The 15,932-nt window shown below is 34.5% G+C and overlaps 1 protein-coding gene across 3 annotated transcripts in view; it reads left to right on the forward strand.

Annotated features, from left to right (window-relative positions):
* The window catches only part of Adgrb3 (adhesion G protein-coupled receptor B3), a 714,721-nt gene that overhangs the window by 254,230 nt on the left and 444,559 nt on the right, over positions 1-15,932 (forward strand). For all 3 annotated transcript variants that reach the window (XM_075980559.1, XM_075980557.1, XM_075980558.1), the window contains exons 4-5: positions 2,294-2,455; positions 8,246-8,410. In XM_075980559.1, coding sequence (XP_075836674.1) covers positions 2,294-2,455; positions 8,246-8,410 — 327 coding nt within the window. The remainder of the gene's footprint in view (positions 1-2,293; positions 2,456-8,245; positions 8,411-15,932) is intronic.

Consider the following 15,932-nt stretch of genomic DNA (forward strand, 5'->3'; position numbering starts at 1 on the left):
TTATTTCAGTGGCAAATTTTGATTCAACATTTGAAATAAAATTTATTATTTATGCATTTATTTTTATGCAAATTTTCATCTGCAAAATGAGCTTTGAGGAAGGCTTCTCTGAGGAAGGAAACATTTATGATTGACGCCTCATGACCCAGCCCACTGCTTCTCTTGCTCAGTGTCATGCAGAATCATAGCCGTAGAGCCAACTCAGGTTTCCAAATACATGTATGAGGTTGTACTTTAAATTGGGCCTTGATACAAATTTATGGCTAAGTTTAATTTTTAAAATTGTCTATCATTACAATGCAAGAGAAAAAGAAAAACTGTGTTTGTGGAAAAGTAGAACTATTTTTTTTCTCATAACCTTTGTCATCTCGCTTCCAGAATTTACATTATTCTTGCGTATCTGGCTTGTAATTGATAACATAGAGCCGTAATAGTTATACTCAGTCTCATCACCAGCAGGTTGGCATGTCATTGAGTATACATTACTTTTTCCTAACTTTAAGCTTAATGTTTTCATTATTAAGCATGCTTATGTATGTATACACATATGCGTAGATAGTTTTAACCATCATCCTATCATTCGACTCACCAAATGATGGCTTTTGTTTTGTTAAATAATAATCAACGTAATAAAGCAAATTACGAGATATAACTTCAAACACCACAGACATCTAATTCGATAGTTATAAAATTAGCCATAGATCAATTTGTAAAAGTTAAAATATTGAAGTGATCAAGAGAGATCTATTATTGTACATCCAGTTGAAACTTCAGTTTCAGTATTGAAAATCCCAATGAATGTGAGCTGACATCCAAATTACCAGCATGTGGCCTTCTGATAGATAACCAGTTATCGATGAATTGTTATCTATGCCTCTGCATGCTTACTGATAGACGAGCATACGAACACCTTCTTCATGATCCTGCTAACAGAGTTTGAATAGAATAGTATTTCTCTGCAAACTAGTTGTTCTGAGCCCTCGTGAAAATAAGAAAGTGGATTATAGCAGAATATTAAATCAACATCTTCATCTAATAGGTTTTCTAGCAGTGGACTAACTCTTAACAGTAGATTTCTCACTGAAGATTGTCTGATGCAAACACATTCTTTACTCATTCAGCAACAGCTAGTTAATCAGCTACTTCATTAGCATTTAATATACCCCTAAATCGTTGTCTAACTCTCCGAAACAAGACAGACAAATGGATTGACATTTCTGTCCTTGGAATTATATTCCAAATGATTATTCTGTACTGAATACATGATATGGAGCTATGTTGTTCCTTGTCCTGTATAAATAGTGATAGAAAGTTCTGAGAAACCCCTCCCTTGTAAAAAGTTTTGACAACACCATGCATGCTTAGCATAAACACACACTGCAGATATTACTGGATAGGAGTTTGATGTAAATCAGGGGCAAAATTTCAAGTCAGGCTTTTAAATCCATTCTGGTCAGGCTGCCAGAATAGGATTAGAAGTCTACTCCAGTGATTTTTTTTTAAAAAAAAATTGATGTTTCCTGTCTCCTCATACATTGGTTTTAGATAATGAGAAAACTAGGCATAGTTTCAATGCTGTACCAACCACTACAACCTTTATGAAAGCCAGCAGTAACTGGCTTCATAACAACTGATTTTGGAATAAATTTTAGTTCTATGTTCAGTTAACATAAATGATAGAGAAGCTTTCATTCACCTGAAGTTAAAAAGTCACTTCTTTAGGTCAGGGGTGAAAGGGGAGCAGAAGGATATTACAGATTACCAGAAAGTTAAGAGCTAGCATAGGGTGAAAGGGGAGGAAATCCATGTGGAGAAAATTATCAACTTGCTTACTAGTTTTCAAGTCCACTGAGTCTTTAGCAATTGGAAGGGCATGCTACAATAAATAACTAGTCAAGAACAGACAAAAACATCCCGTCCAAAGCTTCAGAGTCTGAAGAGAAATGCATTCTGCCCCTTTGGACGTCAAATACAGGGCCCTAGATAGGCTTGAAGAAAACATCAACAACTATCCTCAACAAAAACTATTGATTGCTTCATTCACAGTGTTGATAGTTCAATGGACTTTGCAAAGAATGGTTTTGTTAACAAGGTCATGAGAAGCAGGTTTTGTATCAGCATTGTATACATCCCTCTACATTCATGTTCCTATGAAATGTTTTGTACTTTTGTATATACTGTCATATATTTACATTGAAATTATTCACGCATGTCACACCGTTAGTTTGCGACAGTGATTACGAGATGAATAATCGAGACAGTATTTCATGTTTGTTTGTTGTCTTGCATGCAGGTGAATCTGGTGTGGAAGAGTGGTCCCAGTGGAGCGCATGCTCAGTTACTTGTGGTCAAGGGTCGCAGGTGCGAACCAGAACTTGTGTATCACCTTACGGGACACACTGCAGCGGCCCGTTAAGAGAATCAAGGGTTTGCAATAACACTGCCCTCTGTCCAGGTAGTGTTAGCAGCAACTACGCCTGTGGATGTTTTGAATTGTGTCATGCTACGCATTTGGAACAATTTGTTATTTTCATATGAACGGGGTATAGGCTTTTAAATTAGAGTCTCTAAGTGTAACTTTTCTCGACTGTGCTATTTTATTCTGTATGTGATCATTTCTGCCTTCAGAGCAGTTAGGATGTTAGATAAATCTCCCTAATGCAAATAAGATTGAAATGTTGTAGCAATTTCAAAGAGTTTAAAAATTCAGTTATTTTTCTTGCATTTTTTAGTTGTTAAAAAAAACTAACTGCATCTATGAGGAAATAAAATTTTCAAGCTTAGTAGAAATATGACATGTGATTGACGACTCTTCAGTCATCAGTTCTCCTACCATTCAACTGACCCTATCAGAAAAAGAAATAATAATAAGTGTAGTAGGCTGAAGAATGGTCTTTTATTTCACTTCATAAATAATCCTGAAATGGTTGTTCTCATCACATCCATTTACTGCTTTAAAACAAAGACAGGGGTCTGGTTAGGGTAAATGTATATTACATCAAAATTGTGTTATTTTATGATGTACATAGTCTTATTGTATTTTCACCCTCTCAAAGCAATGGGGACTTTTCTCAGTCAGTCCCAAGGCAGGTTGACAGTGTACCCAATCATTTGCTTACCAGGTGATTGCAAACTTCATGACAGCAGCAGTTAAAGCGAGGCTCTCATAGACTTTCCATAAGCTTCCGAAAAGGAGATGTTCTAAAAGAAAGGCCTTAGCACCGTAGGCTTTGTAACCTCCAAGTTAAACATCTTTTAGGGCTCTCCATTGCAGAGATAACTGATTCTCAATTGATAAAAACAAGAGTGAGGGGCCTGGAAGAATGGTCAGGAATAATGCCAATTTCCAAGCAGAAAAGGCAAATGTAATCATATAGGAAATGTGGCATGGCTGTTGTTTGGTGGATATAAATCTTCAAATTTGCAGAATTTTACATGTCGGATCATCTTTTTGACTGATGCATGAATATACTCAGCACTGCTGAACTCTAAATTTAAAATGGTTTCCATGGACAATTCTAAGCTATGTAGGTTTTGATTTAAAAAACACATAAAGGTCCCACATGAAAGAGAAAAACAAGTAAGTAACAAGAGATAACAGGGATGATGCAATGAGGTGTGAAAACTCTTTGTATAAAACATAGAAAAGCCATAGAGGAGGACAAGGTTAAATAGACAGAAACTAAGGCTACGAGGAAAAGAAGGCACATTAATCAATAGAAGGACAATAATTGCCACTGAAAGAAAGTAGGAATCAGTTGAGAATGCATGATACAAGAAAGAACTGTAATGAAAAATAGTACAGATCAAAGGTGGACAATGTAAGGGAGTCATAAATAAGAAAGATGACAGAAGACTTAAAGCAGAGATCATAGACCGAACATACTTCAATTACAAGAGCTGGGTGGGGAGAAAGGCAAGGGAGAAACAGTCTTGGAGCGTCATACCGAAACCTTCAGATCCCAAGTGTAAACACTGTGGATCCTTATTTGAGTAGAATAGAATGAGTTCTTCTGGGGGATACTTAACCATGATTCCCAACCACAGTATTTACATGATGATTTACAGGGTCAAGTTCCCTGCTCTCATCAATTAAAACAGTATCAACAGAGCATTGTGATACAATCAATATATAAATTTATAAATTTATCTTTTCAGGGCGTACCTAGTGTCAAGATCATTTGCACAGAACAAGGACAGGGTCTAATGACAAACGTATTTCTAAGTGGGAATCTGATTGGTTTTCAATGTGATTTCCACCTTCCATAGCTTACCTTCAAGTCACCAGTTACACACACATGCAAGGTTCATATATGGTAGGTAGTCTTCATCTACCAGAGGGGGATGATTCGCCCGTCAATTGGGAAGTGAGCACACCCGTGCCAGAACTCAAATCTCCCCCACATGTGGTATTACTGAGTTCGCGCTCCCTGTGTCTCATGCAAGCAAACTGAGTAATATGTTCTTGACAGCTCTTTTGATTACTATAAACTTTTACCCTTATCATGTGTAAGAATGTGAACAGTTTTGAACCTCTTTTACCTTCATGCATATAAACTATTTCTCTCTAAATTTTTGTTGTTATTGCTCACAAAGAAAAGTATATCATTGTTATACTCTAATGATGTGTTTGTTGAATTGATGATCAGTTTTATTTTTAATTTTAGGATTTATTATTTTAAAATATCAAATAAATACATAGTTATAGGAAATAGGAGTTTATTTCATATCCTGTCTTTTTTTTTAATTTACCATATTGGTAAATGTTATTTTTATTATGATATATCTTGAAAACAGTAAAAAATTAAGAGTAAATCTTGAGTGATTTAAAATTTAAGAAGTATTTCTATCAATATGAACATCTTTATAAAAACAAATCAATACCTGACCTTGTCATTCTAGGGAATTCTAAATTTTGTGTCATTTTATTAATGGACATGAGACAAGAAGAGGACACATTGACTATTAAATTAGCTTTTTTACAAAATGAGAGCGTTTGAGCTTGCATTTATTTGTACCATGAAGGAAACTTGATAGTATGACAAGTGACTTACTTTTTATTAATTCACAAATTCTTTTTATTCAGATCCACTAACACATATACACACTAGACCTTTTGCAAGTTTCTTGCTCTGACCATTCTTTTTAATTTGGAAGGTTTATTATTATTATCATTATTATTCAGAATATATGGATTATACTTAGATTGGGAAAGTTAAAGAGCAACTGTCAATTATCTAGTTACTGTCCCAGCTGAATTTCAGCTCTGCATTCCACTTCAGAGTTCTCAACGTCTGTTGATTGAACACCAGCATTTTGCACCTGATAAGTCTTTGTTTCAAGGGAGCCATACTGCTCTTTTGTGTGCTTACCAGCCTCCCTGGCTTCTACCCACTTAATGCCAGTAGCACTTCTTTTCCTTACAAGCTGATGCAAGCCAAAGTGTCTGCGGATATCAGGAAACACTCATGTGAGCAGAATTACCACCAGCTGATAATCGCTGATCTGCACTGTCTGGAACTAAATCTGTAGATGTTAGTATAGGTTACAGAATGATTTGGGATCTCTTTCTTAAGGAATGTCAGAGTTGTCATATTCATTTCTTTCTAGAGTAAAACTCTTACCCTTAAAATGATTATTTTATATATAATGCAATCAAAATCATATGAGCATTTACAGATATTTATTCCAATCCCTGGTGATAATGCTTTGTGTATTCTATATATTTTATTTTCTCTTTTGCTTGTACAAAGTAGAAATATGGCAATATATCTGGTACCAAAGGTCAAGAAGAAAACTTAAAAAAAGAATGAAATTGATGTAAATTAAATGACTTTAATAATACTATTTTTCAAATTCACTGGATAATTTTCATGAAGTTTTGAATTTTACTGAAAAATAAAAGGTATTATATAACAATTTCACATTAAATTGAAAACTTAATCTTAACATAAATTTTATGAATAATCTTTTTAATATAAATCTTATATTGTCTAAATATTTGCTATAATATTTTGTCAGCTCAATAGTCTCTAAAAGTGACAAACTATTAATAATTTCTTGTTACATAAGAAATTAGCAACTTAAATGAAGTGACTGAATCACAAAACCTGAACATATAACAATACAGACTATTAAAATGTCTATATAACATTGATTTTCTGATTCCAGTATCATGATTTAAATAAGCTGCTAAGATTCCTTGTCAGTTTTTGTGGTTCTCAAAGAAAAAATTGCCAATTTAGAAGTTTAATGTCTTCTAACATTGTACTTTGTAGTTTGAGTACTATAGTAATTTGACAAAAGATTATACAATGTATTGAACACTTTACATAGTGGAGAAGGTTCTCATTAGCTTGAAAGGTATGTCAACAAGAAATAAGCGCAAAAATTGAAAAAATATGACTAAAAATAAAATATATTTATATAAATTACTTGGAGAAATCTTATGATTGATGTTTACATAGATGTGTTGCACATATAAACATATTTTAAAACTATATAACACTTGTGTGTACATCGCTGAATGGAAATATCAGATATTCTGTTATCAGTAGATACTAATTAGCTTTCATTTTTCTCAGATTTTATGAGGTAGGTGACAAAAATTAGCTCTCCCCTCTTTCTGGTACTTTTTCTAAGTATTGTTTTTTTAAAGCTTTTCCAGTGACTTCCACGCACTCAATGACTTTCAGTGCATTATACTCTAATTGCGCTGCTGTTCTCAACATTTGAACCTATTTTCACAACTTTCTGCAGCAAGGCAACAACATAAACGGAAGAAAATGGTATACCTTAACATGAAAGCGTTATTTGGGGGAAATGCTTTTGAGATTTAGCCAGATTATTTCAATTACCATGCAAAATTGTGTGTTAATGTATACTTTGTGATGTTTGAGGTATATCTACTTACACTGTGGCATGGTGAAACATTACCATAGTTTACAAAACTATATAACATTCTTTAAAGACCATAAAAGAGCAGATAGTAAGTACTTTAACCACAAAACTAATAAGTCTGTGTTAATGCACTGGCTAATTACCTAGATTTCAGCTTTAAGCTAACATCATGAAGAAAATTCTAGAAATATCGCATTTGTTTAGAAGGTACATTTGCCACTTTCTATTGACTTGTGTGTACCTACCAGTTGGAGGAGAAAACTGAATCTGCTTCTGCCATTTTTTTGTGGGTCTATACTCCCTACTCCCAGGAGTGACCCCAACAATTTGTGCTCAAGACAGTGTCAGAGTTCTAAGGCTCTGTGTCAAGACAGAAGGTTCTCAAGAGTACATTCTTCCTGGCCTCTCTGTACATGCTTTATGTGTAAGATAAATAAATACCCTAGGGCTAATAATTAAGATGAGAGCAGTAATTTGACATTCAGAAAAAGGATTTAATCCTTAAATCCAGAGAACTTCTGTAAACTGAACCAGTATTTCTTACACAGCCTTCAGTACTCACTCAGAAGAAACACTTAGTATTGTTTCCATTCAAGTTTGAATTATGGAAAATGGGATATTTGGAGCATTGGTATTTCCATGGTTACTTTAATTCTATTTTTCTATATTTTGGTTGTGCTGTTGTTGTTTTGGAACTATAATTAGGAATTTTTCAAGTTTCATCATCTGTCAGAGGAGGGAGATAATCTTCTTGCCCTATGGATTTCAGAAACAGAGTGTGCCTACCTTGACCTGGGGAAGGGGAGAATGCTACCAGAGAAGATCCAGAGGTTCAAATAGCTTCCTACTCAAAAGATGAGGAATATACCTCCAAAATTTTAGATGAGAAAAATATTTTAAATGCTAGTTTTAAAATATATACAACCAATTTTCGGGGATAATATTTTTCTCATTTTCTAACACATAATGTTTCTGCAACTTCATAGGTATTAGAATTAAATTGAAAATTAGCTATTTAAAATAAATTAACTTTGAAAGTTCAGTTCTGGTAAGAGAAAATTAATTTTCCTTATGAAAGAAAGGGAATTTCCAATTAAAGATGTTAAAAAGGGAATAGTTTAAAATTTTTGATTCAACTGTAGAAGAAAAAGCACATCGAATTTTAGTATTTTAATAAATTTAGAAGTTAAATTTAAAAGTTAATGTCTGATTAGAGTTTTATGGAAAGTGAGTTTTCAAAATAACTTCATATCGTATTCATTGATATCTTTTCTTAATTATACAGAAAGAAGTCTGTGACTTTGAGTCTTTTCTTTATGGCTGAAGCTCCTTTGCTTTATTACAGTACATGGAGTTTGGGAGGAATGGTCACCTTGGAGCTTATGCTCGTTTACATGTGGCCGAGGCCAAAGAACACGAACCAGGTCATGCACACCCCCTCAGTATGGAGGGAGGCCCTGTGAAGGCCCGGAGACGCATCACAAGCCCTGTAATATTGCTCTCTGTCCAGGTAAGCATAGTTGGCACTTGTTGAAGCTTGCATTACTGTACTTAATGTATTGCGCTTGGTGGACATGCCATATGGAAAGCATGCAGCTCCTATCGAGCCTTGCTGAAAAAAAATGTTTTCTCTAATTACTGTCTCTTTTGTGGATGAAACGGGGTCTTTTTCTTGGTTCCTGTGTTTGCAGCGATATACATCTTCTTGAGTGGTACCGACTTGAGTTCATCTTTTCTGAATTTCTTTAGGTGTATACACTATTGTTTTAAAATAAAGGCTTATTTGTACAGAGTTGTCCATTGTGAAGGATGACAAAAAGTTCTCAGGTCTTGGTTGTTACCTTCAGACATAGGTAGCAAAACTTGTTTTAGAATTGTTTCCCCTCATGTTGTTCTTTACAGCCATTCAGTCAAGGGAGGGAACGTGTCACTGACCACGTAAGAACAATGCTAATATTTTCTGAGAAACATAAGACAGTATAGATAATCTCCCGTTGAGTGTATCATTATCATCTTAACATCTTCCGTTTTCCTAGTACTCCAGTTTTACATCACCTAACGTTGATAATTCTCCTCATTGTCCCAGAGCCTCCATAATATTATCAAATATTTATTTTCAATATTATTCAAACATCAAGCAAATAGTTAGTGCACCAAGAATAAGAAATTCTAATCTCTGGTTCCAGAGGGTTCAAAATTTAGGGAATAATTTCATGTTCATAAATATTAAAATCCAGGAAGATGTAGACAAAACTGTGAATCACAAATAGCTAACAAAAATGTCAAAAGACAGTGTTTAAAACAAAGATTCCTCCTTTGATCTTTGGACGGCTTCTTGTTAGAACAGTTCATAAACGACTCTGTATGAAAACAGCGTGGTGGAACTCCTACTGGGACTTTTCTATAAGTGTATTTTCCAACACAGAGCCAGTTCCATCTATTCTCTTAATTATTCAAGTCAGTGTCCTTTGTTATAAGGCAATCCTTTAATGTTCTAGAAATTATATAACTTGATGGAGACCACTAGAAGTCAGAGGGAAGTAGTGGTAAATGGATAGAAAATATTATGTTACATGTATGAAATTTTCAAAGAAAGAATAGAAAATATTCTCTAAAAAGAAATAAGATTTTATGTATTTCTGTGTAAAATTTTATGAGTTCCATAAATTTTGGAAGTATGCACCTAAATAGTAATTCAATTATTAATACTAGGGTTCAAAAAGTCATAATTGGTTATTTGCAAATCACTCCCAGAAAATCCATGCATGATATCATTTGTTTTCCTTCCGTCTCTAGGTACATACATCACACAGACACATGCCATTATCTGAACACTTCTCTCTTAAGTTTTCAAAGCTTTTCAGAGCTTTTTAGAAATATGGCCCACTTCTGTTTCCCTAAGTAAGCTGTATGGGTCTGATTTGTATATTTAAATTTATGTTTTTTTTTCCTCTTGTAATTTTCCTTATTGAGTTTGAGTATACCACAACAGATCAAATTCCTACCCTGTATCCCCATTTCCTTACTGTGAATTGGGATTCTTAGAGCTATGGCATTTCAAAATTTTCATTCTATATCAGAATTTTTTCCCATATGATTTAAAAATATATAAGATCTATATGGTACAACCACTAGGGAATCTCCTTATAAATATTTGTTTTATAGCTAAACCCTGACACCGCCACTGACTACAAAGCCGTCATCAGTACCAATGAGATGCAAGACTTTGTCCAAAAGAATAAATACTCCATCTTTTCAAGAAATGAAGAAGATTCACATATAAGTGTGTAAAATGTGGAAGGAAGTACTCTAGTCTCAATAAAATGTCGCAGTTTAGTGGTTGTAAATTTAACCTAACCTTTCTTATATAATCATGCTGTCTGGGATTTCTTCTACATTATCTTAGGAAATACTGACTTGATAGGAAGCGAACCACTAGTAAAGTATGGTTAGAACTACAGTATAGCGCCTTGGCCTGATTTGGAAAAAAAGTGCAAGGACAAAAAAAAATAGTGAATGATGATTTTTTCAGTGAAATAATACAAGAAAAGGATTTCAGACCCTTTTTAAATTGATTTTTATTGAGCTTTACATTTTTCTCTGCTCCCCTCCCTGCCTTTCCCGTCCCCACTTCAACCCTCCCCCAAGGTCCCCATTCTCCCAATTTACTTGGGAGATCTTGTCTTTTTCTACTTCCCATGTAGATTAGATTTATGTAAGTCTCTCTCAGTGTCCTCATTGTTGTCTAAGTTCTCTGGGATTGTTATTTTAAGAAATGTTCCTCAACTTTATAAGATACTATAAGTGTGACATATAATGGTAATCAAATAATGAAATATTTTTCACTTATGTATTTTGGTAAACAACCACAAGCAGCTAATATTCCATCAGATTCTTTCCTCAGGCAAGGTCCAGTTTCTTTCACATCTTTTGGGACGGGAAAGCAATCTTCCTGCCATCTAAACGAAAAGGGAAGAAAGGAAAAAGTAGTTATGCCGTCCCTGCTTTAGCTGTTAGTTGCTGTCTTAGTACCTTCCACTGCTGCTGTGGCAGAATACTATGACAAAAGCAACTTAAAGGACAAAGGGTAATTTTGGCTCCCAGTTCAAGGGCAGGAAGTCAAGGCACAAGGGATTTAAAGCATCTAGTCAATTGCGTGGAGTCCAGAAGCAGAGTGGAGTCAATGAATGCTTGCCAGTTCTCGGGTTGCTTTTCTTCCTTTTCTACAGTCTGATATCCCAGGACGAAAAAAATCATCCTGACAATAATTAAGGTGGGCCTTCCCACATCAATTAATGCAATCAGGTAATCCTGAAGAGGCCTACTTAAAAGCTAACCTTAATCTAAGTAATGATTTGCAGGTATGCTCTGAGGTTTGTCTCCCAGGTGATTGCAGATTCTGTCAGGCTGACAATTAACACCATCACCCTTGCTACATTAATATCTTGTCCGAGAACAGGGGCTGCTGTTGATGGGAGACATGTAGATGCCTAGAGCAGCAGAAGGGATCAGCTTGTTCAGAGTTATTATGGAAAGCTGCGTGCATAGCCTTAGTGTTTTACTGTCTTTGTGGTCTATCTTTCTTTTCTAAACAAAGCTAGAACATAGTCCAACTTACTTTGTTTGGGTTGCTGTTTTCTCTGAAATTTTAATTGTTGTAAGGAATTGAGCATTTAATCCATGGTGGTGCCCACCGATACCTTTGATTATATAGAATTTCTCTTCAATTTTCTTCTTATTTAAGCAACTTGTTTCCTGGTATTCCTCCAACAAATTACAGTGTCTACATATTCCTGTTATATGTATATATATATATATATATATGTGTGTGTGTGTGTGTGTGTGTGTGTGTGTGTGTGCTTAATATATATGTGTGTATATGCATATATATAAATTTCTAAGTCTCGCTCCAATTTCAAGTGGTGATGGGATTTTGTACTTTCATAAGGACATATTTAATTGTATGAGTCTTTTTTATTCTTTTACTGTAATTCTTACTCTCTGAGACTTGTCAATGAGACCTTTTAGAGAGAATTAGGAAGGGCTAATTAAGGGATTTAGGCTTGTGTATTAAGTAATTTGGTGAGATTTTAATGGTGCTTTGGTTTGGATGTTAGGATTATATATGATTGGGTATATATATACACACATTAGGTAATGAAAAGGGAAGATTTTTCTCTAATTGGTAAAGAAGTACCAGTCATTCTAGTTCATTGAGAAATGCATATTTTGTACTCTGGGTGGGTTATACTATTTTTATAATCTTGCCTTGTAAATGGAATTAAACATATTTCACAGTAATATTCTATGGGTTGGGGAGCTCCAGGAGTGATAACACAGCCTATCTCCAAGCATAGGTGGGCTGTCAATAATGGTAGGATGTAACTATGTCAAATCCATCTTTGGATGGTCCTGTTATTTGAACTTCTCCAGTGGGCAAAAGCTTATTATTAGTGGTTTGGGCTTTTATTGACTTTAGCTGCATAAATATGTCAGATATGATATACCTTCACTTATCTTGTATACCCAATATGAAAATGATAGAAGTCGATAGCCTCAAAATAAAATCACTGCCTTTGAAATTAAACAATTCTCATAAAATCTTAAATTTTTAACTCACAACCTCAATATTAATAGGCATATAATTTGATTTATTTATAATATTCCCCTATTAGCATGGAGGATGAGAGAAACTAGTGGTTCAAAATTACCCTCATTTTGGTTTCTGCTTGGCATTTCTCAATCAGAAATATATTCATGTATGAAAGTATAAATAAAATAATAGATCAAGAGTAACTAACATGAGAGTGACAGATAGGAGACCAGATTACCTGAAGTATCTCTATATCAAAAATCTATCCCTAAATACATTAGGTATATTCTATATAATAAATATATCATATATATCTAAACACTCATGTATACACTATATAAAAACAAATTTAATTGTATGATTTAGTGGGAAACAAAATCATACAATTAAATATGGTGTGAAAGCCAGACCACCTTCAGCTCCAATTCTTAATTATTGATGTTTATTCATACAACTTATTATTGCCTTTACCATTCTTCATTTTTCAAATTTATAAATTGAGCCCAGCATATATATGATAGGAATGATCTGATGAGTAGAAACACTAAAAAAAAGTATAAAGTGAGGCAAAGTGGAAGATATTTTACAAGATTGCATACGTATATTCCTTTAATATTAGGGTCTTTTGAAGGATATAAGTCAAATAAACCCAAGATGTAATATTTGAGCTCTGTAGCCTTATCTTAGAGTCAAAGAGAATCTTCTTCCAGGCAACTACAAGTGAGCACCAAATATCTGTGCCTGTCTGTGGGCCTGAAGTGTCCTTCTGCTCTCCTGTTCCAGAAAAGCATCCCTGTGAAGCCAGACTCCCCACAGTGCAGAAGGTTCCCAGGTCTAGTTTCCAGGAACATCTGCATATTTTTACAAATCCTGCTAGAGAGCAAACTCTATACAAAGATAGTCGCCCCAGAACAACCCTGTTTCAGTGTCCTGCTGACCTAATGTTTTGATCCTCAGCATTCAAGGGTGAGTAGCCTGCCTGTCGCTCTGCAGGGAGCCCTCCTGATGACACAGTGAGCCAGGCATTGCTAAGCACTTGTGTGCACTGGGTTCAAAGGTCTGCAGTTCCCTCTGCATGAGGATGTTACCATTTGACACTAATTGCTGCCCCATTAATAGCCTGTTTATTATTTAATTAATTTATATTCATTTCAATATTCTGGCCTCTTTCATGGTGATGAGATTTGTTTTATACCATTTTGGGTTTTAACACTGTGCCAGTGATCTTTCAGTTCTTATAAAAATTTTTCTATCAGTTGTACACTATTTGTATAAGGGTTTTCATTTTATTACAGCTTTTTTTGTCATTTCAACTCCCTCCCAATCAGACTCACTCTCATATATATGCATCTCCAACTTCTAAAAATAATATTTTATTAGATTCTTCTTTTATTGTACTTCATTTTAAAATAGCAAATAGGAAGCATAGAGTTTTTTTTTTTCTTTTTCTGCTCATTTCCAAGGCAAGAAGTCAGGCTTTTTTCAAACATTTGAGCCTTGTGTTATGAAAGGATCTTTCAGATTTCTGGGTGACTCCTTACTGAATGCAAATCTGAGCTCCCTGGCTTTTCCATCATTAAATCAGACAGCTTTACAACCAGATGCCAGGATTCTTCTGCTCACAAGTGCTCTCTCTGTCCCATTTACTCATTCAGCAATATTCAAATAGAATCACTGCTGAGATAGTTTTGGTGTCCAAAACACATAAGACCTAATGACTGGGATGTGATCTGCGTTACCTATTCTTTGCCCTTAACTACTCTTGATCTAGATATGAAAATAGACAGAAAACAGCATCTACTAAGATAGCATATAAAATTTAAGAGGAGACAGTTATTATTTCTTCCAGATTGGCTTGGTTATGTCTGCCAGGATGAAGTCCCTATTGCATGCAAGTAGCAGAGATCTAACAATTCAGCCTTTGCCACTGTAATTCTTCTGGCCCTAGAAAATGGGCTAGTTTGTCCTATTGCTGAAGTGAAGTGTGGCTGTCTCCTGTGACTTTAGTGTGTAAGGAAGCTCATTGCATAGTGCTTACACTGATCCTTCAGACTTTTCCTGTTTCAGAACAAAGCCTTGTTGTTCTCTGTTCTTATTCACTGTTGTAGAATGACTCCTGAAGCTACAGGAGTTTTTAAATTGAAAGATAACATTTATTTAAAAAGTAAAATATTCAAACTAAAGTGCTTGTCATGAAATTGAAAGAACTTGAAAATGACTTTAAAAGAGATGACTCTGACCTGTGTGCGTTTCCTAGAATAAATTATGAGGTCTTGTATTTTATGAGGGGAGAAGAGAGGAAAGTGTTATAACTTAAATAAAATAATCTTTATGATTGTCACTGACAACACTGTAAAGCATATAAGAGTGTCTTACTCCTATCTAAATGCAAACCAGTATCCATCAATACATATTTCCATGTCATTCCTTTCCCCTAATGTCCCTCAACCTCTCATAAAGAACCTCCCAGTTTTAAGATCAACACATTTAGTTTACATACACACACAAAGTCACCTGATAGGTGTCTTTTTTGTGTCCGGTTTATTTTGCTTAACCTAATGATCTCCAGTTTGATTTGTGTCCATACCCCAGGATTTCAATTGCTTTACTTTAAGTCTCTTGTGGTTATACCACACTTGATTTGTCCACCCATGACTTGATAGACATTTTCCATTTCTTGGCTCCTGGCTCTTTTGGTACTACTACGATAAACAAAGGATTACAGGTGATTCTTCAATTTTCAAATATTTCTATGGTCATATTCCAATTTTGTTTTTAGAGTAAAATCCACATTTTCCATAATGGATGTACAAATTTGTACTCCCTCTGACAGGGTGTAAAGATACTCTTTCCTCACCATCATAAGAGCTGTTCTTAATGGGTGGAAAGGGTCTTTCATTGTAGTCTTAATCTGGTTTTTTCATACATTTGCCTTCTGTTGAAAAGTGTCTAACTAGAATTCTTGCTTTTTTTAACTTTGGTTGTTTGTCTTTTTAATATTTAAATGTTTTTCATTGTAGTTTTGATTTGGGCTTTTATTATTCTTTTTCCAAATACATGCTAGACATTTTTCTTCTGTTGAAAAGTGTCTAACTAGAATGCTTGTTTATTCTAAAATTTTAGTATTGTCTTTTCAATATTTAAGAAATTCTTTCTTTATATATTATGGATGCTAACTCCCTCTTATGTGTAGAATTTGCAAATATTGTTTTGCATTCAGTAGATTGTTTTCCCTTTCATGATTGTTTATTTTATTGTGCAAAAACTTTGGTTTTATGTAATCTCACTTGTCAATGTTTTGTTTGGTCTGATTTTTGTCCATATTCAGGAGAATCTCCCCTATGTTTTCTCCTAGTAGTTTCATGCTTTACATCTAACTTTTGATTCCACTTAAGTTGATTTCTGTAAATGGCAGAGTCTGATCTCATTCCTCTGTAAG

This window comes from Microtus pennsylvanicus, chromosome 7 (genome assembly GCF_037038515.1).
Source record: "Microtus pennsylvanicus isolate mMicPen1 chromosome 7, mMicPen1.hap1, whole genome shotgun sequence".
NCBI lineage: Eukaryota > Metazoa > Chordata > Mammalia > Rodentia > Cricetidae > Microtus > Microtus pennsylvanicus.